At 35.9% G+C, this 27986-nt stretch overlaps 1 protein-coding gene across 2 annotated transcripts in view; it reads left to right on the top strand.

The window, feature by feature from the left end:
- The first annotated feature begins 3424 nt into the window (after positions 1 to 3424).
- LOC128987219 (plancitoxin-1-like) overlaps positions 3425 to 27986 on the top strand; it is a 43399-nt gene continuing 18837 nt past the window's right edge. Inside the window, exons 1-5 of one of the 2 annotated variants that reach the window (XM_054407968.1) lie at positions 3425 to 3573; positions 10373 to 10544; positions 15503 to 15755; positions 20795 to 20968; positions 21975 to 22154. In XM_054407968.1, the coding sequence (XP_054263943.1) occupies positions 3461 to 3573; positions 10373 to 10544; positions 15503 to 15755; positions 20795 to 20968; positions 21975 to 22154 (892 nt within the window). In that variant the 5' untranslated portion in view covers positions 3425 to 3460. Of the gene's footprint in view, positions 3574 to 7567; positions 7773 to 10372; positions 10545 to 15502; positions 15756 to 20794; positions 20969 to 21974; positions 22155 to 27986 lie in introns of those variants that run through there. The other variant, XM_054407969.1, reaches the window with a different exon arrangement.

Raw genomic sequence — 27986 nt, forward strand, 5'->3', positions numbered from 1 at the left:
TTAAAGGATTGAATTCATTTTGTGATGTTGTATAGTTCAAAATAAATTATTTATACTAAAAATTGTGCACGTTACAGTCTTGTCATTTATAAAACCTATAAAAATACAATTCATAATTCATTATTTATTTGAAATAGAATTCATACTACTGCCGGAGAAAAAAGTTTAGACACTCGAGTTTGGAGCTCTACAGAAAAGTAACCAAACTAACTTAGAAAAACACGTAGTATACATAAAGTTTCCTTCTTTTATTCTACGTATTCCTGTGAAAACTATTTTAGCTTGTTTAGGAAATTTTTTATGACAGTCGGAAGGTAAAAACTGTAATCTAAACGTCAGAACTTTATCAAACTTTAATGAAATATAGACACATATACAATTAATTAATTTGAGTAGTTTCAGAATTTTTACTCAACCCAAAAAGTTTTTGTTGTAACTTTTGTAAATTAACTTTTTCTCAAAAATGGCAAACGCTAAAAAAAATTTAAAAGTTTGTTTTGAAGGTGATTGGTTTTGTATTTGAAATATTGAAACTGCTCCACCAAATTGTTTTCACAGGAATACGTAGAATAAAACAACGAAAATGTATATATACTACATGTTTTTCTAAGTTAGTTTGGTTACTTTTCTGTAGAGCTCCAAACTCGAGTGTCAAAACTTTTTCTCCCGACAGTAAGCACACTGCATACCTTTTGTAAAGCGAAATTGGGAAGGGAAACAAATAGATTTTGTTTGTTATCCTATAGTAATAAATAAGTAGAAAAATAAAAAAATACCCCTGCCACAGCAAACCTGCAGACTAAACTAATTCCATTTCCTTGAGTAGATTTTCAGTATAATACTTACTTAAAAGTTTTACTTGTATGCCCCACTTAAATAATATTAGGTTTTTAGGTGTACTGCTACAGGATGGTTAATATAGTGTGTGTTTTAGTGATATGGAAGTGTCTTCCATAAGTTCTTCCGTAACATTCATTCTTCTCATGTCGTTTCAGACTTGGTCCCACCACCGCAATCTCTGTTTGCCCATTGAGCATTCAAAAATACTTCGATGTACTAAATTATTTGTTTTGTAAGGTCAACAAAATGTATTTCAAAGAAACCTTTTTCACCCCATAAAATCCCATTACGATAGTCCAATCATGCCGGTCTGTAAACTCATTCAAATAAACGTAGATTTTCATTAAATAAAAAACAAATAATCTGATAATTTTCACTCAAGTTATTGTGCTAACTGAAACACACACAAACAATACAGTAATAGGGTCAGCATACTATTCATGAAATATAATTGGAGAAATTTGGGTTTACATGTTTTGTAGGTACCAAATTTTATCAAAATCTGATCATTTTTACTTGAGTTATCGTTGAAAGGACGTATGAATCGAGAGAATGTTGTTTTTTGGCCTCTGGTTTCATCAAAATGAAAAAGTAAATGGATCCTGAGTCCAACTCTAACCATGACACCTATGGTACAGTTGACCTTCCCCCCTTAACCGACCCTATTATTGGGACCTAGGTCGGATAACTCACAAGGTCAGATGGGCAATCCCTATAAACATAAAAAATTAAGTGTTATTTATTTGGAATTAAATAAGCATTATTTTGAAGTCGTACTTGCATTATTTATGAAATAAACTACACTTACACTCTTTTTTTGTATTCAAAGAAAAGTTACAAATAAACACAAAACACGGCAAGCCAAATACTTTCAGTGGAATAAAATAAATTATAGTTCTTGGCAAGAGTCAATAAAAATTCATATATTAATAACTTTAGTACTGAACTGTAATGTTAATTGATGACTCCAAATCTATCGTAATACAGTAAAGAACTTTTTGTCAAATTTGTTAAGATACAAGCAGTCAAGCAACCATTGTGTTACGAGACAGGATGTTTATTTATAGCCTCTAACTGGAGGCTTGAGTCCCAAAAACCATTTTGACCTTGGAGTAGTTGACCCCCCTCCCCTGCCCATCCTACAAGTCACGTTTTTTTACTCTGGCGATAAGGTAATTGTACTTACTTACTGCTTACTGCCATGGCCACTTGTACCCTAGCTGGTACTTGGCCTCGCCAACACGCTGTCGCCAATAGTCTCGGTCCCATGCATCTTCCTCTACAAGCCTCATCCTTTCCAAATCTTTTCGTACTTGACCCCACCACCTGGCTTTCGGTCTACCTATTGGTCTTCTTCCCCTCGGATTTCCTCTGAGTGCTATCTTCAGTAGACTCTCCTCCTTTCTCCTTAGGATATGGCCAACCCACCTTAATCTTCTACTCTTAACCCGTATTTCTTCTAAGAGAAGAATCTTCTATTTCTTCTCCCGGTTGTGGCGGATTCTCCATACTCCATCTTCACATACTGGCCCATATATAGTTCTCAAAACTTTGTTCTCAAAAGTTATTATTTTCTTTTCTGAGTTCTTGCTCAGGATCCAATTTTCCCCTCCATATAAAAGTACAGGTCTTACTATAGTTTTGTAGATTCTAATTTTTGTCTTTCTCGTCAAAAGTTTTGATTTCATTAGCTTACTGCATGCGTACCAACTCTTATTTGCTAAATTTATCCTATTCTGAATTTCCATGTCTTCCGTATTTTTGTCAGATAGTAGAACGCCTAGATAGGTGAAATTATTTACTCTTTGGAATTCATGGTTGTTGACTTGAAAAAACTCTTCATTATTTCCAGCTTCTCCTCTTGTTACTATCATGAATTTGGTTTTTGCATCATTTATTTTTAGCCCTACATACTCAGTTTCATTTATTAGTATCTCCGTTAAAACCGATAAGGTAATTGTAGATTGTATTATTACTAAAATGGCAGCAGTTTTCAGAAACATAAATTTTTTGGATAAATACAAAATAACTAATTCTTAGTCACATCCTGTGGAGATAAGCGTACGGTTCCCATCCCCGAGCGTGGGAGCGGAAATGCCGAGAATCCTAGAAATCGGCGGTTAAACCGAACTGCTCTTAAAGCAAGGTCAGTTATAACAAACTGTATTTTACGATCGAGGGCGGATAATCCGATTATCGGTTAATGTGAGGTCTGTTAAGAGGGTGTCTACTGTAATAGCTTATTCCACATAGGCCAAATTGGGTGAAATGATATAAAACAACGTTGTGTCAAACACACATCATAAATGTATTCCGCAGCTAACATGTTCTACAAATTAACCCCTTAATCGTCAAGGAGGGGTTATAATGAGTTTTATAGGTTATAATGAGCAACTAACCTTCTCTTACAATTACTTATCACAGCGTTATTAAATTATATCAACTATCAAAGTGTTATCTACTTTTCCACAGTAAAAGCTTTGCATTGTACAAATTTATAGCCAAGAAATGTAACAATGGAAGCATTGTTTTTTGGATGGTTAAAATTGATAATAATCACCTATTGTTTTCTGGCACAAAATTGTGAAGGTGTGTCCATTTCTTCTCGTTATCTTAGAGAATGAAGAGAAGATTTCTGTCATTTGGATATGGGATTTATTTTTTCACGTTAATAGTTTCAGCTTGTGCAGTTAATCATCCGTGTAGGAATGAAAATAACCATCCGGTTGACTGGTATGTTAGTAAAAAAAATATGTAAAGACATACAATACAATACAATACAATACAATATTCTTTATTGTTAATTCGTCAAGAATTACAATAGTGTCAATACAATAGTGAATTGTACATGTTAATTTTCATAAAATTCCTTTATTGAGTAGAAGGGTCTTGCGATTAGCCACTTCTTCAGCTCCTGGTGTAGCTTGTTGCCAGTCAGGTCTCTCAGGTAGTCAGGTAGATGGTTCCTCAGCTTGCAGCCGGTGTAGGAAGGTTTTTTCTCCCAAAGAGTTGTTCGGTGAACTGGTAGTGCAAATTTGGAGCCATGACGGGTGTTGTAGTGGTGCAGGTCTTGGTTTCTTGGGGGGTTTATTTCATTCACATACTTAATGGTTTCAAGTATGTAGAGAGACACCACTGTGAGGATTCCTAGGTTTACGAATGCTAGTCTGCAAGTCTGTGGTGGTACAAGGTTGGCGAGGGCTCTTATGGCTTTCTTTTGAAGGACAAGAATTCGATTCATATTTTTTGTTGAAGTTCCTCCCCACACTGTCAAGCCATATCTAAGATGCGACTCTACCAGTGCGAAGTAAGCTGTTTTGGCCACAGAGAGTCCGCCTATGTAGTTTATCCTTCTGACGACATATATTCCAGTACTGATTTTTTTGCTTAGGTGGTTGATGTGCTCTTTCCATGTTAGTTTGTTATCAAGGATAACACCGAGAAATTTTGTGTAGTTTTCTATTGTTACATCCTCTAATTGAGGGACTATGTCTTTTTTCTTACTGAAATTCAGAGTTGTAGTTTTTGTGGGGTTTATTGCTAAGTCATTGTTCTTTGAGTAGAGGATAGCTTTATTTAAGATCGATTTTGAATTAAGGTAAAGGCTTTGGGCTGTATTGTCCTTGATCAAAATGGTTGTGTCATCTGCATACATGATTGCAACAGCATTTTCACTCTCAATTTGTTTGGGGAAGTCATTAGTCAATAAGATGAATAGAATCGGGCCTAATACAGAGCCTTGTGGAACTCCTCTTGTCAGCTTGCTTTTTGAAGATTTGAAACTTTCTGTGACTTCATTTGATGAGTTTTTCAGTTCCACGACTTGTGAACGTCCCGTTAGGTAGCTTTTGAACCATTCTAGCGCAGAGTTTCTTATACCGAGTCTTTCAAGTTTCTTGCATATCAGGTCGTGGCCCAGGCAGTCAAAAGCCTTACTGTAATCAAGGAAGATGGCGGAAATGTATTGTTCATTTTCTATCTGGTCTAGGACGTACTCAATTAGTGCTGTTATAGCTGAGGATGTAGATTTATTCTTCCAAAAGCCATGTTGGTTGTCAGTTAAGAGTTTGTTATGATTAAGATGTGCCATTAATCTAGCCAGAGCAATTTTTTCTATGATTTTAGAGAAACTGGAGATGAGAGAAATGGGCCTGTAGTTTTGAGCATTTTCAGTTGGTCCTTTTTTATGTTTGGGGTATATTTTACTGACTTTTATGGTGGATGGGAATTTGCCTTCTTTAAATGATTTATTTATAAGATAAACCAGAGGAGAGATGAGTTCTTGAGAGCAGTGCTTTATCATCTTAGAGGAAAACTCATCTATTCCACTTGATGTTTTGGCTTTTAGGGAGTTTATTATCGTTTTAACTTCTTTATAGGATGTTGAAGTTAGGGTAAGGTGTATTGGGCAGACTGGTTCCTCTCCACTCAGCACTGTTTCAGGGTCTATAACGATTGCTCTGTTTTGGTCAAGGGTATTTTCTGCTATATTTGAGAAGAATGTGTTGAAGTGTTCGGCCATTTCTTTTGTGTTGTTTGTGAGTTTGCCATTTATTTCTAATTCTGCAAGGGTTTTCTCTTCACATTTTCCTTTCCTTTCCTTGTTTATAACTTGCCATAGTGCTTTTGGTTTGTTGTCAGCTTGTTCTATGAAGCTAGCTGTTGAGGACATTTTTAGGTTTCTTAGTTTCATGTCGTATATCCTTTTTCTATTAATCATTTCTAATTTGTCTTCATTTCTGTTCGTTAACTCAAACTTTTGCAGAGCTTTCAAAAAGTTCTCTTTAAGGTATTTTGCTTCAGGATCGTAGTACTTCATATGTTTTTTGTTTTTAATAATTTTAGTTTTCTTTAATGGGCATGTATAATCCAGTGCTGTTTGAAGAATATTATGAAATTTGTTGTAGGAGGTTTCAAGATTGGGTGAAGAGTAAACATGTTCCCAATTTTGTAGATGGAGGTGGGCCTTCAGATTGTTTAGGTTTGTGTTGTTTAGGCTTCTTTTCATTACAAATCTTTGGGAAGTGTCTTCTTGGTGTGTTTTCAGCAGGCACAGCTGCGCAGTGTGGTCAGATAGACCAGTATGCACAACTTGTCCAGTAATATACGCACATGGTATGTTTGAGCATATACAGTCTATTGAAGTGGCTGTGTCATGGGTTATTCTGGTGGCCTCTAGAGGAAATCTCCAGATGTTTTGTGTGGTTAACTCTTCTTCCAGCATGGTGTTTTTGGAATCTTGGGTGAGCCTGTCGATATTTATGTCACCGATAAGTATTAGGTTTTTCTTGTGTACTTCTTGTAGTTCTAGCGTGTCTGATAGGAGGTCAAGGGCAATTCTTGCATTTTCGATTGGTGGTCTATAGATTCCCAGAATGTAGATATCCTTTTTCTTTGTTGTCTGCATGCGAATCATTGCTGCTTCGAAAATTAACTCCTGGCATGTGTTTGATATGTTAATAGCTGATACTGTATCAGCAAGGGATTCCTTGGAATATATTGCAACACCTCCAAGTTTATGTTCTTCTCTACTAAAGTGGGTAATTAAAGAGTAGCCGGGAATTTTTGTAGCTTCTAGCTCTGTTTTTTTCAGTCCGTGTTCAGTCAAGACTAGAATGCTTGGTTTTGTGTCATTGAGAATATGGTGTAGTCTGTTCGTCTTTGTAGCAAGTCCTCTAATATTTTGGTGCATTATTCCTACACAAGAATTATTTGGAGATTTGCAGATTTTTCTTTTGCTTTTTTTCAGGCTGTTTGTTTCTAAAAAAGGGGTTATAGTATGGGGCACATTCTTAACTTGCCACAGTTTTACCTACAAGTTGAAGATTTGTTATGTTACTTTTGCCTCCAATCTAATCAAAATACCTTTGGTACTCAAAAGGTGACTAAATAAAGTAAAAAATTATCAATTAACCAAAGACATAAAAAAAATTTCAAATCAATTGGTATACAAGCATAAGCTACACAATGGGAACTTTCTGCCTTGGTACAGGTAGTTGGCCTCGCTTGGCCTGAGTCATTGTTATGGTGATGATTGTTGATTATTTTATTTTATTTTAAGAAATATACTTTTTTTACAGTTGTATATGTTAAAATGACAATACATAAAATTGTTAGCTATTTTAGTAATAATACAATCTACAATTACCTTATCGCCAGAGTAAAAAAACAACGTGACTTGTAGGATGGGCAGGGAAGGGGGGTCAACTACTCCAAGGTCAAAATGGTTTTTGGGACTCGAGCCTCCAGTTAGAGGCTATAAATAAATATCCTGTCTCGTAACACAATGGTTGCTTGACTGCTTGTATCTTCAAATTTGACAAAAAGTTCTTTACTGTATTACAAGTTATTTACTGTAAAAACAGTACAGATTTTTAAAAAATTGAAATAGCTCTTTAATTCCAACTATTGGTAAAAAAATCCAAAATGGCTTTGCTCTTTTTATTAGGGTTAGTTGGGGGTTTTACTCTTCCTCGTCTCAACAGTTTCTTGGTGTGTTTGTTTATAGAAATTTACGATTACCTCTTAAAATAGTCGTAATTTAAAAATTTTTGACAACACAAAATTCTCCAAATGTGTTACAATCTTACGTTTAAATTGCAATAGACTTAAAAAATGCATGTTACATGTGAACAACTGTGGATAATGATTAGCAATTACCTCTACCAATAACTAATGTCAACGTTTTATTCGTTAAGCTTAGCAGTAGTTTTTAATTTGTTTATCGATCAACTGAGTTCGCCATTTTGTATTTGTTATGTTAGATTTGTTCAAGTTAGTGGAGGTCTTGTAATATCCTGAGCTGCTTACATCTTGAGAATGAAAGATGATTTTTGTTTTTTAGCTGTAACTTTAGTTTTTTCTCTAATTATTGTGCTTGTTTGTTCAGTAAAACATACATGTCGCGATGAAAGAAACCATAGTGTTGCCTGGTATGTAGAGTAAATTCAGATAGAACTTAAAAAAATTGTAATGGTTTTGAACTTTTAATCGAATCTGACCTTTTCCATGAATTTGACTCGTGAACAACTAATAAAGTTAAAAACATAAAAATCTCCAACCCTACTAATAATTATCAAAATTTAATTCTTTGTCAGTATTTGATTAAGTTTTAATCATTTGAGTTCCTCAAACTGATACATCGGAAGTCAAAGTAACATCAAAACTTCCACTAACAAGTTACATGCAAGTACAATGCAACAATAGTAGTTTTCATCACTAGAAGCAAAAGTAGCTCTTCTCGGTGCAGCCGAGCTTGGAAATACGATACAAAGTACCAAAAAGACACTTTCACTCCGTCTGATGAACAACTATTTTCATCATACTGTGGAAATAACCTTCTAATCGTTACAAAATTAGACCACATAATTTGAGGTTATACAAAGTCATCATCAATGTTTACATTCTGTTGTTTACAAACATAACTCAAAATATCGTGATAGCAGCGTTTAAAAAAAAAAAATTAAGTGTGCGAACCGAAAAATTTACCTTATGTTTTTTTTCTGTTTCCTATTTGAAGTTACCCAAAAATTAAAAACAGGCGTTTTCCGTACAGTATGATGAAATAACAGTTGAAGCTATACATGACATTTTTTAACTTGCGAGTAAAGTTTAGAAGTATTGTAACACTTGTGGGCTATTGGTTGACCTGGTTTGCTAGTGCGAGACGATTTGATCTGATCAATGGGCATCAATGGGGTCTAAATAGTTTTCTCTCTAGCGAGAACACAACATCATTAATTTGATTGGGGTTTTAAATCCTGACCCTCTTGGGGTCTGATGAATCATAACTTTGTCAGTATATGGTGGAAGAGTCCCACAAAAAGTAAATGTTGATTGTTGAGGGTGGCTGTCAAGAGAATGGGTGAATTATTTGTGTGCTGGTCCTTAAATCAGCCATTTTCTACTTGTGTGTCCACTTAAAAAAGTAGAGATGTAAGCTATTGTTTTTTCCCAGAAACACAACGTTCGGCAGAATTTTCCGCCCGCCAATACCAGGTTGCCTAATAATGTTATTTCAGCAACGTTACCGAGAGCTTGTTTGCGAATGTTCGTTGTCAAGAGTACCTTGTTGACGGGCGTTGTGTCCCAGCGATTGTTATTAAATGTGTTGGATGTTCCTAAACATTTACTAGCAACAGCAAACTCATCAACAATGTTAATTATTGGTTTCTTAAAACAGCGTTTGGCGGATCTGATGATGATGTGATAACAGGGAGTTCGTTGCAACAGGCTAGCCTGATGACAGTTGTTATGTGACAATCCTGTTACTGTATTCATCCTGTTATATAACTCATCTCTACTAAAAAAAGCTTTACTTTGCTATTTACTTTAGTTTTTGTATTTACCTGATATGTTGTTACCAGAAGCTTAAGATGGGTTTTGATGAAAACTCTAAATATATCTCCACATTTTTTTTTGTAATTGTGTATAGTTTTAATTAAATCTAAGGCTTACCTTACGATTCAATTTATTATAAAGTGGAGACCTAGGTTTCTACGTCGAAACGTTATCGTCAGTCCTTTGTCTCATAGGTTAACTAAACTTCTTGTTTGCCATCTCTTGCTTGAGATATTGTCGATTTGGTAATAATTTGTACACACATTGATCACATATAAATATTTACAAAGACATAAATGGAAACAACATAGATACATGGCCATGATCTTCGTCTTTATCAAACCTAACCTCCATTAGGTTTGAGGTTAGGTTTTATAAAGACGAAGATCATGGCCATGCATCTATGTTGTTTCCATTTATGTCTTTGTAAATATTTATATGTGATCAATGTGTGTACAAATTATTACTAAATCGACAATATCTCAAGCAAGAGATGGCAAACAAGAAGTTTAGCTAACCTGTGAGACAAAGGACTGACGATAACGTTTCGACGTAGAAACCTAGGTCTCCACCATAAATTGGATCGTAAGGTAAGCTTTAGATTTAATTATGTACAATAACGATCCAGAGGCTATATCTCCAAATATAGTTTTAATTTAGTAATGAGTAACCAACAAACCAAGAATAACCTTAAAAGAGCTTTAAAAACTTTTGATATGGATTTTGATATGTAATTTCAAAGGGGAAAATGATAAAATAGCACAATTTAATCACAGAGTCATCCTTTAAGTTGAGAGGATTAACAATGGCCATGTGAGGAAACAATAATTGAAGTAGTAAGGTTTGTTTTGTTAACACCTGTTTGAATACCTTTAGTCAGCGCTTTAGTCAGGGCAACATAGCCTTGGACCACAGTGATGTTATGTTTTTTTCTTCTAGATACTAATCATCTAATACTTCTCTACTAGTGTCATACTAATACTTCTCTGAAGCACTAAGAACATATTGTTATAATTCTAATTTATTTTATTCATGACCTCGCAATTCGTAAACCATAGTAATTTAAAATGCAATTAAATTTAATTTTATGTAAATTTAAACAATTGGTGAGTTTCAGCATTGATATTTTTAAGATCTTATAACTCTCTTAACATAACTGAGGTGAAAACAAACTGATATTAGTTTTGAACAGGTTTGTCGTTTACAAACTACCTCGTTTGCCAAATCATGATGATGATTCGGTCAAACATGGAAAGGCTTATGCTTACATAACCTCTAGAGGGAAAATTGAATGGAAACTTTCTGAAAAGTCAGTACAAGCTGAGGATACCTTACTTGGAAATACGTTCAGTCCATTATATGAGGTAATTTATAGTACAATAATTTAATTATCAGTTTAATATTTAATTCTAAAATATTGCTTTATTGTACAATCTATAATCAGTTGAAAACATTATAAGGTATGTTTTTTGTGGTGTATGGAAGGGTGTGTTATGATGTTCACTATTTATTTTGCCAACGGAGGCAGAGTACTTAGTAGGGAACCAAGGTTCAGGCAAGGGTGTATATTGAGCTGAGATAGATCATATAATGAGGAGGGTGAATGAAATCAAAAGTTCAAGGTCATTTAAATGGATTTGTTAACACATTCACTGCCCATGACGAGTAATCTCGTCACTGCTAGCGCTTTCCAGTTGCGTGCGACGAGTATCCTTGTCAATGCGCCGTTTTCAGACTGTTGTTAAAACGCGAGGTTAGCCACTGACGTGAGACGTTGTTGCGCTTGCCGCTTATTGTGCCAGTGTTATACTTCAATCTGGTATAGTTTGTTTTCTGATCCGACTACTTTGTTGGTGGTAGGATGGGTTACAAATTTATTGTAGTGTGGGGTTGTAGGATCGGATCTAATGACATGCAATTAAATAACGTTAATGAATTTACTGTAGCATTGTGGAAGGAACCTATCCTCAAAATTGTGCTTGACTACTTGTTTACCATTGTGTAGTAGTATTTTTTAATGGTGTATCCGGGTAATTCACCCCTGTTTTTTTCCTCCATTTGACAAAACTGAGAGCCTGCAAGCAGTATTGTTTAGTGCTGCTATCTGTTGGGTTCTTGTAAAACTATGTCCACAACGACTGGGAAACAGTATATGCCTCTCTTTTGGATGAAACTAAATTTAAACGTTTTTGTGCAATTGCCCACGTAGCGCATTAGATGTTTGCAACACCCGGTCATCTCACAGCAGCATTGAATGTGTTAAGCTGTCCCACACAGGGATCGGTTGATGTGGATGTGGGATATATATATAAAAAAAGATCAAACAGAACACTTAAACCATAAATCTTTTTTTATATTTTTTGTTTATGCCCTTTTATGTCTTTTATAGTATACTAGCTGTACCCGCGGGCTTTGCCCCGTTTAACTTCATAAGTATTCGCATGGCTCAAACACGTCCTGGTTGAAGTTCGTTCGCTAAGCTCACTCACCTTTAGGTTGGAGCTCGTTCGCTGCGCTCACTTGCCTTCAGATTGCTTCAGATTGAAGTTCGTTCTCTACGCTCACTCACCGTTTGGTCGCAAATTAGCTGTTGTCATAAATTTAAAAAAATGATGGTGCTGCACCCTGTTGGTAATCCTTGTAACTTTAATGCTATTGAACATCATAGAACAGAACCAACTTGTTTAATTGAAACAGCTGTTAAGATTCATTAATTCCTTTTAAATATGAAAAATCATAAGGTTAACATGGGAAACTCCAGGGCCACTGGGGTGGAGCTCGAAAGCCCGATCAGAATACAAACTACTTAGTTTTCCTATTTAATGCCCAAAGAATTGGTGTACCGAATTTCAGCCTCCTAGGTAAATGGGAAGTGGGAGAATTAGTGATGAGTGAGTGAGTGAGTCAGTCAGTGAGGGCTTTACCTTTTATATATTTAGATATTTATTTTAACACAAGAGGCCGATATTTAACTAAAATAAAAGAAAACATATGTATCCGTGTCCTCCTACTCTATATTACTAATATAAAAAGAAGCGATACTAGTGTTCTATGCAATCCCTTATACTCAATAATGCCGTCACCAACCAGCCAAGGCGGGCATAATTTATAAGTGTTAAAGCATATGCATATGCTTATCAACTTAAGTAGAGTATCAGTATTTACATAGAAAAGACCCAATGGGCTCATAACCCAGTAAAACCTTACAATGATATCACAGGGGTATGATATGAGCCTCTGCCTATAGTGACGATGGGTGGGGGACTATGCACCTCTCTGTCCATAGTAATTACAGGTAGGTGGGCATAAACCTCAGACTTCAGTGGTAAATGGAGTAAGGTGATACCCAGACTTGGTGTGTTAAAGTTAAACCATAGAATAAAGGTCGATTCACACATATAAGTTACGGTACAGTTCTGTCACAGACCAGTCAGAGTTTAGCCTCAGTTTCATCCGCAATTTCTCAGTCTTTTGGTTCTCTTCCGTCATTTTATTTACAGTGTTGTTACGGTAAAAAATGTTGAATTAAAACAAAACACAATATTCTATCACATTTGCATTGTCCCTTGTTGATTGTTACAAACATTAATTAAAATAAAAAAATCTATGATTTAAATAAAAAAAAATACCATCTAACCTCAAACACGTCCGTTAGGCGTCCCAACAATCCAAAAATATTGGTAAAAAGAAATCTGAAATTGACTGACGGACGCCGGCAGAGCGACTGAGGGAAATGCGACGGATGAGTGTAGATAGTGCAATAGAAAATCCATTAAAGAATATTTTTGTTAACTATGACGTGCCTGAAGTGACTGAACTGTGACTTGTCGTAACTGGTGCGTGTGAATCAACCTTAACTCTTAAGCCTTGGTTTCTCTGAACCACGCTGCGTTATTGCGTGATCCGTGATTTGTGATACGCGGTAATCACGCGTGCGTGATAAAAAATAAGGGTGTTTTCTATGACTCCATCCTTGCAGCACGTGATTATATCTTCAGCCATGGACAACATGGATGTCAGACTCGTTGCCGTAGCATTTGCTGCTGGAGGAAGAGGATAATGAAAAAAATTTACTATTGAATTTAGTAAATGAGGACTCTTTGGCATGGAGAAGAAGGGTGTTTTAGAATTCTGATTACCAGGTATTTAATTGAACAATGAAACTAAGTTTAGGGAATTTTTTATGCTTTCAAAACAGTTGTTTTGAGTATGAGTATGAGTACTACGGTAATAGCTCATTCCCTATATGGGAAATTCGCTAAAAAAACCTATTTCACCGTTTTAAATGTTGTGCTTGACACAATTAACTGTCAACAATTCTTCTTGATTCCATTGTTCTTGTAGTTCTTTTGGGTGAAACTAGTACAGAAAGCTTTTCATATAACTTGGCAGTAAAAACCTTGGATTTCATAGTTGCAGTTTCATTAACAACACAATTATCAGTCACCAACAGATGAACAGATGGGAATAACTACTGCGTGCCACGGCAAAAAGTCTGGGATTCCAGACTTCAGTGCGTCGCGCAAAGGTATCACGCATTACTAAATTGGCAGGAATCACAGAGAATTGCGCACGTGAAGTCAGAGAAAACACCCCCGTAGCAATAGCTGCAACAGACTTTTGCGTGATTACGTAATCGCGCATCCCGCATCCCGCAGTGACGCTACGTGATTCAAAGAAACCAAGCCTTTAGCACGGGCGTGTTGACTAGAACAAATAGTAGGCCACCACATGTGTTACTGCAGTAGAAGGAGCAAGATCCTTGAGGATGATTCCCCTGGCAGTATCTGTGTGATAATCCAGATGCTCAGGGTTGTCATACAGTAATCCTGAAGTTAAAGCATGGATGAAATTGTAAGTATTCCAGAGTTTATTTAAAATCCCAAGCGCTGTTTAATACATGGTACTTAAACCTAATTTGTCTTATTCTTCTGTTTTAACTCCCCTCCTTGTAATATACCCTTGAATCTATCTGTGAGCAAAGCTCAACAAAAATAGATGCTAAGGGTGCAAACCTTAACCTGAACGGTAGATAGCTTAGGTGTTGACAGAATATATAGGTTGCTTTTTACTTTCTCCCCCTATACCATAGTATATGGAGAAAGTATTGTTTTTGTCAAAATTTTCGAGTTTGAGTTTTGAGTAGATATATTCGTTTTGGGTCCCCCTGGACCCAAAAAAGTGGTTTTCGAAGTGATGTCTGTGTGTGTGTGTGTGTGTGTCTGTGTGTCTGTGTGTCTGTGTGTCTGTGTGTCTGTGTGTGTCTGTGTTACTGGATGTGTACAGAGCTAGAGACTACACCTGTGATCCGATTTCGATGAAATTTGGTATGTAGGTTCTAATCCATGGTATCTCCAGGCCTTTTTTTCATTTTTTTGAAATTTTGATTTTTAATGGGAATTTTCCCATAAAAACCCATCAAAAACCGGAAAAATTGAATTTTCTCAAAAATGGACCGAACGATTTTGATAAAAATTTAGTATGTTGTATCCCTTTAAATTCTGAACAAAATGGTACAAATCCCAGTTCTGTAAAAATTACGGTTCAAAAGTTATGGTAAATTATGTTATTTTCCCATAAAAAATCCCATAAAATAACAAAAAATAGGATTTTAGAAAAAAATCCGGTTTTGATTTAACATGGTATGTTATGGTCCTTACAATATTGAGTTTTTTAATTTTTTAGAAATTTTTATTTTTAATGGGGATTTTCCCATAAAACCCCATAAAATAACGGCAAATTAGGATTTACCCAAAAATGGCCCGAACGACTTTGATGAAAATGTAGTATGTTATAGTCCTTTATATTCTGAACAAAACGGCACAAATCCCATTCCTGTAAAAATTACGGTTCAAAAGTTATTGTAAATTATGTTATTTTCCCCATAAAACCCCCATAAAATAACGGAAAATCGGATTTTCCCAAAAATGGCATGAACAATTTTGATAAAAATTTAGTATGTTATAGTCCTTAAATTCTGAACAAAATTGTACAAATCCCATTTCTGGATATGAGGTTGTTGACAAACTTATGGGAGAAAGTATGTGTCAGAATGCTGATACCGTTTATTTATTTTTAAAATTAGGCATTTTACTACTATTGCATATCCTTACAGTGTGCTTGTTCACCCCTAAAACTTATTTTATGGAAATTTTTATCCTTGTGCTTGTAAGATAAGAAAAACCCGTAAAATGTGTGTATTTAAATCAATAAAAACCCCCAAAGACTCAAAAGGATTAAAATGGTATTTAATGTTAATAAAAACCAAACCACTACTTAACACCCCATAGGTTGATGTTCTTATCAAGTTGTCAATTTATAGGAGAAATACAAGAGGAATCTGTTATACTTTATGTACAATGACAAGCCCCCCACTGTAAAAGAATCTTACCGAGGGGGAGGACACGCTAAGGGTGTAGTGGCAGGTGACAAAACAGGAGGATTCTGGATGGTCCACAGTGTTCCGAACTATATATCCAGCACCAATAACAAATATACCTACCCTGACACTGGACTGAAATTTGGACAAAGCTTCTTGTGCATCACTCTCAAACCTAAAGATCTGGAGCTAGCAGGTAGGAATAATTGTGATTCAATACAAATAACACAGATTAATACTATTTAGCTTGTAATTTACATTAAACTCCCAATGGAGCACTTAAGGAGCTGACTTGTCCAAATCGGATGCTAGGTGAATGCCATTCTGGGTCTCGCGATCAATAAATGCAAGGGTTTATCCGCAACCCTCAAAAGAGGAGTTACCACGTGCGGTTAGTAACTAGAGCCTCTCTCCTTACCTCTTCCTTTGACATTAGAGACATCCCCCTTGGCTTTAAGTTGTAGGCCATGAGTTCAACTACATTGAACTACATGGAAAATGGTCCTTATTTTTTGTGCGGTGGGACACACGGAAGATTTCTCAGGTGCCGTTTGACGTCACTAATTGCTGCGTCTGAAGAAACAGAAAATTTTATAATTCTTCTATTAAATTAAACTGTCATAACCTAACCAAACCAACCAAACGTGCTGATAATGAAAAAATCTAATGAAGGTTTACTAATCCAAAAAATAGTTTTGTTCATAAAATAAAATTATAAATGCCTAAAATTCAATTTTATAATTTTGTAATTATAAAATTAAACTGTCATAACCTAACCAGACCAACCAAACTTGCTGATATGAAAAAAAATTGTTGACAAAAAGTTAGTGCTACCAGCGGGATTCGAACCCGGTACATTCGGGTTATAAGCCTGACACGCTATCCACTACACCACCGGGGCCGATGGCTCAAAACCGTATCGTTGCGGTATTGGTGTTCCCTCAAAGTGACGTCAGCAGTTAGTGACGTCAAACGGCACCTGAGAAATCTTCCGTGTGCCGTTTTTTTTTTTTTTGTTTCATCCCAAGGTAAAGCTAGGAATAAAAATAATAATATCTGGCTGTTGTTTAAAAGGCAACTTGGCAGACATTTTGAGCACTTGATGGTAGTATGTTAAAAGTGCAAAAATCTACCACAAACCGTTATGTTGACCCATGTTGTAATATAACTATGGTTTTGGTGGAGGGGGTCTCCAGACAACTCACTAAAACAAACGAATGCGATGTTGAAATGTTCATTTATAATTTTGTGTTCTATTAGTATTTGTCCAACGGTGGAAACACCAAACGTATTAACAAGAACTAGCAATGATAGTGGTTCTATGTACCTGCCAATACTGCAAATATTGGGAATTTAACTTTGAACCTCAACTTTTAACTAAATTACAATTTTACAACAATGAAGTGTATTTATAATAACTTAACTAAGAATATGTGTCATAAGTTTTAGTTAGAACTTATAACCAAACTGAGTAAGAGTCAAACCAATTTCTTCATCTAATTTTGTAATATTTTGTGTTGTGTAATATGGTGAAGTTTGCCTGTGTCCCAAACTTGTTACATCTTATAATTTTTATATCCTATTACAATTTGAAGGGTGAGGTTCATTTGTCCGAGTTTTCAACTGTCCGAGTTTGTTAAAAATTACAAAATATTTGAAAAATCATTTGTCCGAGTTTTCAACTGTCCGAGTATGGTTTAAATAATAATAATATTTCGTTAAATCAACTGTCCGAGTTTTCATTTGTCCGAGTTTTTAAATTATAAAAAAAATGTCAAAATATCATTTGTTCGAGTTTTCAACTGTCCGAGTAGGGGCAACATCAAAATGTGACAATGCGCTCTGAGACTAGCGTGTCTAAAGCGCCTGTTCAGAAGTCGATGTGAACCCCTTCTGTGAATAAGTCAGGCATTGTGCGAGCAGCGAGAGGCCCTCACGTCGACTTAAGAAAAATTATATTATTTTTATTATAAGACTAATTTTACAATTTTTAATTATAAAACTAAACTGTCATGACCAAACACAACCAACCAAACTTGCTGATAATATAATTATGGCGGGGGTATTTTATATTATCAGCAAGTTTGGTTGGTTGTGTTAGGTAATGAGAGTTTAATTTTATAATTAATAATTGTAAAATTAGTCTTATATAAAAATAAAATAATTTTTCTTAATTCGACGTGAGGGGCTCTCGCGGCTCGCACGATGCCTGACTCCTTCACTGAAGGGGTTCACATCGACTTCTGAACTGGCGCTTTAGACACGCTAGTCTCGGCGCGCAGTGTCACATTTTGATGTTGCCCCTACTCGGACAGTTGAAAACTCGGACAAATGATATTTTGATATTTTTTAAAATAATTTAATAACTCGGATAAATGAAAACTCGGACAGTTGATTTATCTTATTATTATTAGTTATTTATCAAAACTCGGACAGTTGAAAACTCGGACAAATGATTTTTCAAATATTTTGTAATTTTTAACAAACTCGGACAGTTGAAAACTCGGACAAATGATGTGATCCCAATTTGAATACCAATTCTTATACCATGCCTCAACAAATTAAAACTTAATTTACATTTTTTTACTGAAGTAAGTTTTTTAGTCTTTGGACCTTATTTAACCCTTACCTATTCGCGTGGGTTTTACTAACGTATGTACTCGCGTTGGGTGTTTTTGACACCCCATTATTTTATATTTTATATAAATTTTATTGGCACTAATAATTGGTAGATAAGTTTTTTATTATTATTTATGTTTACTTTATACAGTTTCTAATGTGAAAGAGTTAGTTATTTATTTTAAGTTTTTCAATGTAAAAAAATATTTTTTTTTACCAACTGCAATTTGTGTGTGTATTTGGCATATAAGTTTTGCATATAAACCATTTTTGTATACAAAAAATATGTATTTTGTCATTAAATTGTTTGATATTGAATAACTAGCATATGTACTACCCGGAAAATATAAAATTTTTAAAAGATGATATTATGTCTGTGGATGGTAAAAGTATCATTTTGCAAAAAAATTAACTACGAAAAATACGGCATTTTTGGGGAAAATCATAATACACACAAGTTTTGTGAAAAAATGTATTTACATGTCAAAAACACTTGTTTATTATTGAAATAAATGTAAATAAACAATTTCCTTTAATTGAAAAAAAAATTACCTTGTATAGCAACTTGCACTTTTTAAGAAACAGTACCTGGGGACCGAGCTTTGCTCGGGGAAAATCATATCCCTCTGATTCACTGGTTCACTTTGAAAGCAGTCTTAGTATTGGAAATACATAAATCCATTCCCAAACTCCACACGGCTCACCTTTACTACGTCCTACAGCAATTCCTACGTCACGGACCTGTTTCCCTCAATTCCCATAGGACTTAAGGATTGTAGATACCTTAATCTAATCATTATTAACAGTTCCCAAACTCCAGACAGCTCGCCTTGACTACTTACTTCACCACTTCCAACGTAGCGGACCTGTTTTCCTCCCTTCCCATAGCATTTCAAAATTGCAGACACCTTAATCTAATCGTCATAAACAGTTCCCACGCTCCTGACTACTCGCCTTTACTACTTCCTTCACCACTTCCTACGTAGCAAACCTGTTTCCCTCCCTTCCCATAGCATTTTAAGATTGCAAATACCTTAATCTAATCGTCATAAACAGTTCTCACACTCCGGACAGCTCGCCTTACTTCCTTCACCACTTCCTACGTCGCGGACCTGTTTTCCTTCCTTCCCATAGCATTTCAGGATTGCAGATACCTTAATCTAATCGACATAAACAGTTCCCACACTCCGGACTACTCGCCTTGACTACTTCCTTCACCACTTCCTACGTTGCGGACCGGTTTTCCTCCCTTCCCATAGCATTTTAGGATTGCAAATACCTTAATCTAATTATCATTAACAGTTCCCACCCTCCAGACAGCTCGCCTTGACTACTTCCTTCACCACTTCCTACGTCACGGACCTGTTACCCTTTCTTCCCATCGCATTTTAGGATTGCCCATACCCTTATCTAATCGTCATAAACAGTTTCCACACTCCGGACTACTTGCCTTGACTACTTCCTTCACCACTTCCTACGTCGCGGACCTGTTTCCCTCCCTTCCCATAGTATTTTACAATTGCAGGTACCGTAATCTTATCGTCATAAACAGTCCCCACACTCCGGACTGCTCGCATTTGCTACTTCCTTCATCACTTCCTACGTCACGGACCTGTTTCCCTTTATTCCCATAGCATTTTATGATTGCCTTTACTACTTCCTTCACCACTTTCAACGTCGTGACCTGTTTCCTTCCCTTCCCATAGCATTTTAGGATTGCAGATACCTTAATCTAATCGTCATAAACAGATCCCAGACTTCGCACTGCTACCCTTGACTACAATGTATCGAGTAATCTTCAGTATAATCTTTGCTCAATATTAACAAGTGATGTTTTTCCTTTTTTACTGTATTTGTTTTGCTAGTATACTGTGGGTAGTTGGCTTATTATGAACACATGCTACAACTTCAAGTCTTTTGTTTACTTTTTCCTTGTTATTCAATTCAACCAACATGGTTACTTGGCAACCCATAAGACTAATGTTAAAAAAATGTGACTTTCAGTTTCATTTTTCCACGTAATTAGATTTTTGTCGGCAGTTCTAACTGCAGTAAACTCGTTTTTAGGCCAAAAATAGACTATTTACAAGATTTGAAGAAAATCGTCGGAGCCGTTTTCGAGATCTTTCTGCAAGCAAGCAAGCAAGCATACAAGCAAACATTGCTCATATTAGAGTATAGGATAAACATTCACGTGGGGAGATGAAAACACAACAAACTTGGTAGTGCAAATTACATATTATCAAGTAAACACTAGTGATCGCAAGGGGACTTTGAAACACCCCAATATAATTGCAACTAATGCACAAGTGATCGCGCGGGGTGTCTGGATATCCCAGAAGATTTTTGACAACACTTTACCCCTCACCCTTGGAGACCTATGGGATACTGACGAAAACCAGTTTGATAGGTAGCCTCCACCCTAGCTTGAAGGTACTGAACTACAACTGGTCCGTACACCTTATTTCGAACGTTCGGGTGTTTTTTACCCCCCCCCCGCGAGTATCTAGGGTTTTTCTTTTAAAGTACTATTATTATATTATACTATGTAAGAATGTGTTTTGTTCTGTATGGTTGTAAAACCATATCTTATTATCTTTATTACATATTTTTTAGGTCAACTGATGCAGTACAATGAACTTCATATATACGACAAGTCAATTCCAAATCATTTAAAAAAAATTTACAAAAACTTAATCAATACTGCAGAAGGAGAGATGGTTGATTCTGAAACTTTGAACTCTAATGCCTTTAAGACAGCTGGAGAAAATTCACTAAGCTCAGACAAAGGTGAGGCACTGTTCTACCCCTTACACCAATTGAATTACCAATGTATCACCTGTATCATGAATCATGTGGGAGAGAAGTAGTTAATTTTCCTCACCAACTTAACTTGAGTTACATACTATTGTTGGTCAGCCATTACTATTTTTGTAAAAATTTCTGTTGCTGTACTCAGTTCCTCGTGGGAAATATTAGCACAACCTCTACCGTTTTGTTTTATTTAATATACATATTGTAAAGTATATTTTTGATATTAATATATGAAAAAAATTGGTTTTTCTTTTCCGACTTCGTTTGGCTATTCTACCCGACCAATTTTCATAATTGAGGTCTCAAATTGAAGGTATGCATTCACAGATTTCACATCAAGCATCGTTATATAGGCTACTGTATTACTCGACCAAAAAAATAAATTTGATTTATTTTTGAATTCTTACTTCAATTTAAGATGTATATCACCAGTTATGATGATATAATCGTATATATCTTGGCCTAAGAATATTCAGTGAAATACCAGATTTCATTTAAGCTATTAGCTATTCAAATCGGACGAGTTTCAAGCAAACACAAGGTGAACAACCAACATACAAATTATTTTTTATAAGGTTTTTCTATGATTAAAAATCAATAGCTCCAGTATTGTTTATGTTTTTATATGTTTTAGACTCAAAATAATCAGTCAATTATAGGCTTTAATTTGAGCTATTGATGGTTTGAATCAGTTAAGTTCAAGATACCGAATTACTCAATAAAAAATAAAAAATTTGATTATTTCTTGGATATGATATTTATTTCAATGCTGTGGAGCAGCATGGGTCCTCTAGTTAAGTCTTAATATAACTTTTTGCTTAAAACTGATTAGGTACAATAAATTGAATGCATATTTTCACCCTGTTCAATACCTGATATTCTCAAATTTGTTGGTTGATTTGTGTTTATTTGTAAATAATGTCTTCCTTTCTGCATTTCTGTGTAAAGATATAATTTCAACATACAGATTTTTACTTTTTAGGTATCAAGAATTATTTTAAATGGTTCAAGAGTATTGAAAAAGGGTTCAGCAATTTCTTTAGGCGTGCAAAAGAAGACAAACTTGACGTAAAATCTGAACCTGGGAGTATTTCTGATGTCATCAGGTCAGCTGGAGGGAAACACTTTCGTGTATTTGCTAAATCGCCAAGCTTCAACAAAGGTGATCTTAAACGTAAATGCGTTGTACATTTCTGTTTTGTTTCCCAACAGAATTCACATGAAAATTACAGCCCAACATGTACAGTGGAACTACTTTTATTAACTTTTATAGTTTTATACTAGCTGACCCGGCGAACTTCGTATCGCCTAAGTTAAAGGTTTCCCCTAATACAGACCGATGGAAAGAAAGTACCGTTACGTTTAATTTTCAAGATGATCTCGTTCGCATCGCTCAATCACGTCCTGGTTGAAGTTCGTTCGCTACGCTCACTCACCTTTGGGTTGGAGCTCGTTCGCTACGCTCACTCACCTTTAGGTTGGAGCTCGTTCGCTGCGCTCACTTGCCTTCAGGTTAGCTCGTTCGCTACGCTCACTCGCCTCCAGGTTGAAGTTCGTTCGCTACGCTCACTCACCTTTTGGTTGCAAATTACCTGTTGTCATAAATGTAAAAGAAATAATAGTGCTGCACCCTGTTGGTAATCCTTGTAACTTTAATGCTATTGAACATCATAGAACTGAACCAACTTGTTTAATTGAAACAGCTGTTAAGATTCATTAATTCCATTTCTCATAAGGTTAACATGGGAAACTCCAGAGCCACTGGGGCGGAGCCCTTTTAAGAATTTCGAAACGGGAAATAGTTTACGTCTGATTCGCATACCTACAGAATTTACACACCAAATTTCATAACGATCGGTGAAGTCGTTCCGGAGGAGTTTGCAGACAAACACTGTGACACGAGAATTTTATATATTAGATATTTATAACCAAGCAATAATTATTTAATTCTAGGAGTGATGTTACCCAGTGACAGTGTATATTGTTTGAGACACGGTACCTTTAAAATAAGTTTTCTTTCTCCCTTACGCCTTGCGATCTAGTCGGAATTATCTCTCTGGTGAACTGGTATTTCACCAGGCTGCAGCAAAATAGAGTCATAACCAGTTAGCTACATGTGTGGCTTGTGTGAACCTGGCCTTACAAAAGTGAATGGCTTGGTTGTTAATTGAAGGTATACGTAGAGATACTTTTTGAGTTGGATCTCAAATCAGACTAAACTTGTATTTCCCAAAAGAAAATGTTCTGTAATACAAAAAAAATGTGCAGTATTGTTTATAACTTTTCATGTGTTGAATTATGGAAAAGTAAAAATGTACCATGGTCCAGCATTTCTTTAAACTATCAAACACAATTGAAACTTATATGAATACTAGCTGACCCGGCGAACTTCGTATCGCCTAAGTTATAGGTTTCCCCTAAGACAGACCGATGGAAAGAAAGTACCGTTACGTTTAATTTTCAAGATGATCTCGTTCGCATCGCTCAATCACGTCCTGGTTGAAGTTCGTTTGCTACGCTCACTCACCTTTGGGTTGGAACTCGTTCGCTACGCTCACTCACCTTTAGGTTGGAGCTCGTTCGCTGCGCTCACTTGCCTTCAGGTTAGCTCGTTCGCTACGCTCACTCGCCTCCAGGTTGAAGTTCATTCGCTACGCTCACTCACCTTTTGGTTGCAAATTAGCTGTTGTCATAAATGTAAAAGAAATAATAGTGCTGCACCCTGTTGGTAATCCTTATAACTTTAATGCTATTGAACATCATAGAACAGAACCAACTTGTTTAATTGAAACAGCTGTTAAGATTCATTAATTCCATTTCTCATAAGGTTAACATGGGAAACTCCAGAGCCACTGGGGCGGAGCCCTTTTAAGAATTTCGAAACGGGAAATAGTTTACGTCCGATTCGCATACCTACAGAATTTACACACCAAATTTCATAACGATCGGTGAAGTCGTTCCGGAGGAGTTTGCAGACAAACACTGTGACACGAGAATTTTATATATTAGATGTTATTTTTGACAACACTCAAATGTAAACTTAAAACAGAACACCTTCACTGTTAAAATAGAATCAATTATCGGTGATTTATTAACCATCAATTATTGAGATGGGGACGCCACCTAGGTGCGTATTTTAACCCAAATTCCAGTGAAGGATGAGCTTAGAATGGAGTGAGAAGATCTTTTTACAGGCTAAGATCAGCTGTTTAAGTAACCAGGATCATTTATTTAAAACCAAATGATCAAGGACAGCTGTGTTCAGTTTCGAACATCAAAAAGCTGACTTTTCTCAGGATCTATCCGGCAACATTTTGATTGTTAGGCGAGCATAACCACACAACCAGTCAACTCAATGGTAAATTTTGACTATCTAAAGAATCTATTAAACATTCAAGTTTAATACTCTTGTTAAAAGTCAAAAATGGAAAGAAAAATGGACTAGATAATGAGCAGAAAATAATTTAATTATTCACAAATGAAAAGTTACTCAATCATAGTAAAATGCTACCAAACAATACTATTCCTGTAATCACAACATAACAATTCATCCCAAAAATCATATGTGTTAAAATTATTAAAGTTCATATTTTTATACCAGCTGGAAAAAGACAAAAAAATATAAACCATAGATTATTGAAATAAAATGTTTGAATACTATATCCAACATTCTCCCACCTTTTGACTTGTAAAGTCAAAATATTAATTATCGCTTCAGGTATCTTTGTGGTGGTCTAATTTTTCTTCCTCTTTGTGTATAAAAAGGTTGACGATCAACACCTTCAGCTACTTGTTCATCTTCCATTTCGAATGTTTCATTACCATCTTGATTGTCTTTCTGCTGGACCAATTCAAGTGGAAACACATGTTGTATGGGTCTCAGCACTGTTCCTTTTGATGTTTTCATTTCCACAAGACGTATGTTGCCATCTTTTCCAGGAAGTATCTTCTCAATCTTCGCCAAAGGCCAGTCCATCCGTTTGGTATTGTCGCTTCCAAGTAAAACAATTTCTCCAACTTGCACTTGACGAGATTTCTTCTTCTTCTTCGAATGCAACACCAATTGACTTAAGTATTCACTTCTAAATCTTTTTTCAAGATCTTCTTTTAATTTTAATTTAAAGTTCCAACGACGAGACAAATTTGTGTAGTTGATCTGGTCCAAATCAATAACTCCATACTCCTTCGTACCATTCAAAAACATAGCTGGCGTCAAAACTTCCATGTCATGGCTGTCTTCTGAAATGTAAGTCAAGGGTCTACTATTTATGACAGATTCACAACTGCACAAAACGGTCAAAAATTCCTCATAAGTCAAACTAGCTCTTCCTAAGACTCTGCGAAGAAGCTGTTTCAATAGTCTTATGAGTCTTTCCCACCAGCCTCCCAATCTGACGATTTTATCAAATCTGGAGAAATATCTGTAATACCAACAATCTGGTTCAGGTTTTGAATTAATCAGAATCTTTGTAGTTGATTTGATCTTCCTAAGTTCAGAATTTACTTCTTTCTCATCACAATCATCACTGAAGTTTTGGTTAGGCCACAAGTTTGATGAGTTTCTTAGCCATTGTGGTCCCTCCCACCATTTCGACTCTACTAGCTGCTTAGGAGAACATCCACGTGACGGCAAATCAGCTGGATTCATATGGCCTGGAACATGATTCCAAGATTCAATGTTACTAAGGGATCTTATTTCCTTTACTCGGTTCCAAACAAACACTCCCCAGTAATCTTCTCGACGAATCCATGACAAAACGGTGGTTGAGTCGGTCCAATAAAATGTTTTGACATTTTCAAATCCCATACTCTTTAAGACGTTGTCAGTTAGACGAGCGCCAATGTTAGCCGCCAATAACTCCAGCCGAGGAATGGTCATCTTCTTGACAGGTGCAACTCTACTCTTCGCTTGAGCTAATTGAACTGTAACAAGTCCATTAGATTCACCCCTCAGGAAAACCGCGGCCGCATAAGCGTCCTGGCTTGCATCACAAAAACAGTGAACTGTCCAAGAAATATTCCCTCCGATTTCATTTCCAAAATATCTTGGAATTTTCAAATTTGGAAAAATCTCAAGTTGCTTTGCCCAATCTAAAAATAAAAGTTTTATCTCTTCTGAAACGTTGTCATCCCATCCAATTTTACTTTCCCACGTTTTCTGCAGCAATATCTTAGGCATGAGTGTAGCAGGACAAGTTATACCTATGGGGTCAAACAACTTGTGAGCAAAAGACAAAATAGATCTCTTCGTGACTATTTCAGGTTCTTTAAAAACAAAGTTTTCATAATTCAACTCAATCATGTCAGTATTTTTGTTCCAATTTAAACCTAAGATAGGTATCAAGGTAGAATCATTTTTGAAACTCTGAATTTCTGTGTACTCCCAACTCCGAAAACAGAATCTAGCATCTTTCATTACAGAAGTCGCTTGATCTACAAATTGATTCAAATCTGAAAAGTCATCAAAACTTGCCATACAGTTATCTACATAGAAACTTCTCGACAGTGTCTCTACTACCTTTCTTGAGTAATTTAACGATCCAAAATCTATCAAGTCTAATGTTTTTTCTAAATGAAGTTCTATTACTGCACTTAGCATAAATGGGCTACAGGTAACTCCAAAGACCACTCTAGCGTGTCTGTAAACAACCAATTGACCATCTTCATTAATCCACAAAAAACGAAGAAAATCTCTATCATCCATATGTACACCAATCTGTAGAAAAGCCTTCTCGATGTCAGCAACAACTCCATATCTGTGTAGTCTAAAACGATTTAATATGGACGGAATCAATTCAATTAGATTGTCACCTTTTTCTAGACAATCGTTCAACGAGGGCTGATTCTTTTCTTTAGCTGATGCATCAAATACAGGTCTCAATTTCGTGGTAAGACTGTTTTCTTTTATCACATGTCGATGCGGTAGGTAGTGACCAATTTCCAAATCGGCATCGTTAACCTTCTCTATGATACCTAATTCCTCCCAGTCAGACAACACCTGTTGATATGAACTAAGATATCCACTAGAATTAAGTTTATTTGTAAGATTACTGAGTCTCTTCTGTGCTACTTTCAAATTAGTAGGTAACGGCGGGTGATCTTCAACCCATGGCAATTTGACCTGATATCTGCCATCATTTTCCACTGAAACAGATTCTACAAAATGTTCCATTGTTCTACTTTTAACTGAAGATTCATTCTTGACCTCCACTGGATCCTTGATTCCTAAAACATCCAAACTCCACAAATCTGAAATGGATTTATTTTCAATAGGGGACAGTAAAGAAGTTACTGCCATAGAACTGGACCTGTCATTCCCTTCAACAGTGGTTCTTCCCATTAAAGTCCAGCCCAACAAAGTATGCATCGCAACTAGCCCATTGGAAAGCAGATATCGTTTCTCAGTGTAAAGTTTCCCAGCAACGTCTGCACCTATCAGAACTTCAATAGGCCCGTCTCCATCTGTTACATTAATTCCCAGTGTTCCAAGCTCAATGGACCAAGGACCAGGCTTAACTGTTGTAACATCGTTACAAATTATATCTTGATCAAGAACGTCAAAATTGCAGGCATAACTATTATTTAAGTCACTTAGTCTAATCTTATAACACGCATGTTCAATTGTTTCAGTACTAGTGCCACCAAATAAAGCATGAGCTAGCTTCTCCTTTCTGACTATGTCGTAGCCAAATTCCTTTGCTGTATTTTTCAAAATATAAGACCTTTGTGATCCCGTATCTATTAAAGCACGTGCTGTTCGCTCTCGATTTTGGTTTCTAATTTTTACTAAAAAGGTTTGTAAAAACACTTCTGTGTGAACATTGTTTGCTAGAGAACTTTCTTTGACTGGTTGTTCACTCAATGAACTTCCTTCTGCAGCAGATGACCTACACATAACAGCAGTGTGCCTCCTTCCACAATTGAGACATTTTACTCTAACTTTACATTGCGCACTCCTATGACCATACTTCAAGCAAGTAAAACAACAACCATT

This window comes from Macrosteles quadrilineatus, unplaced genomic scaffold (assembly GCF_028750875.1).
Source record: "Macrosteles quadrilineatus isolate MER2022 unplaced genomic scaffold, UCM_ALF_1.0 Scaffold_2__2_contigs__length_208266976, whole genome shotgun sequence".
Lineage (NCBI taxonomy): Eukaryota > Metazoa > Arthropoda > Insecta > Hemiptera > Cicadellidae > Macrosteles > Macrosteles quadrilineatus.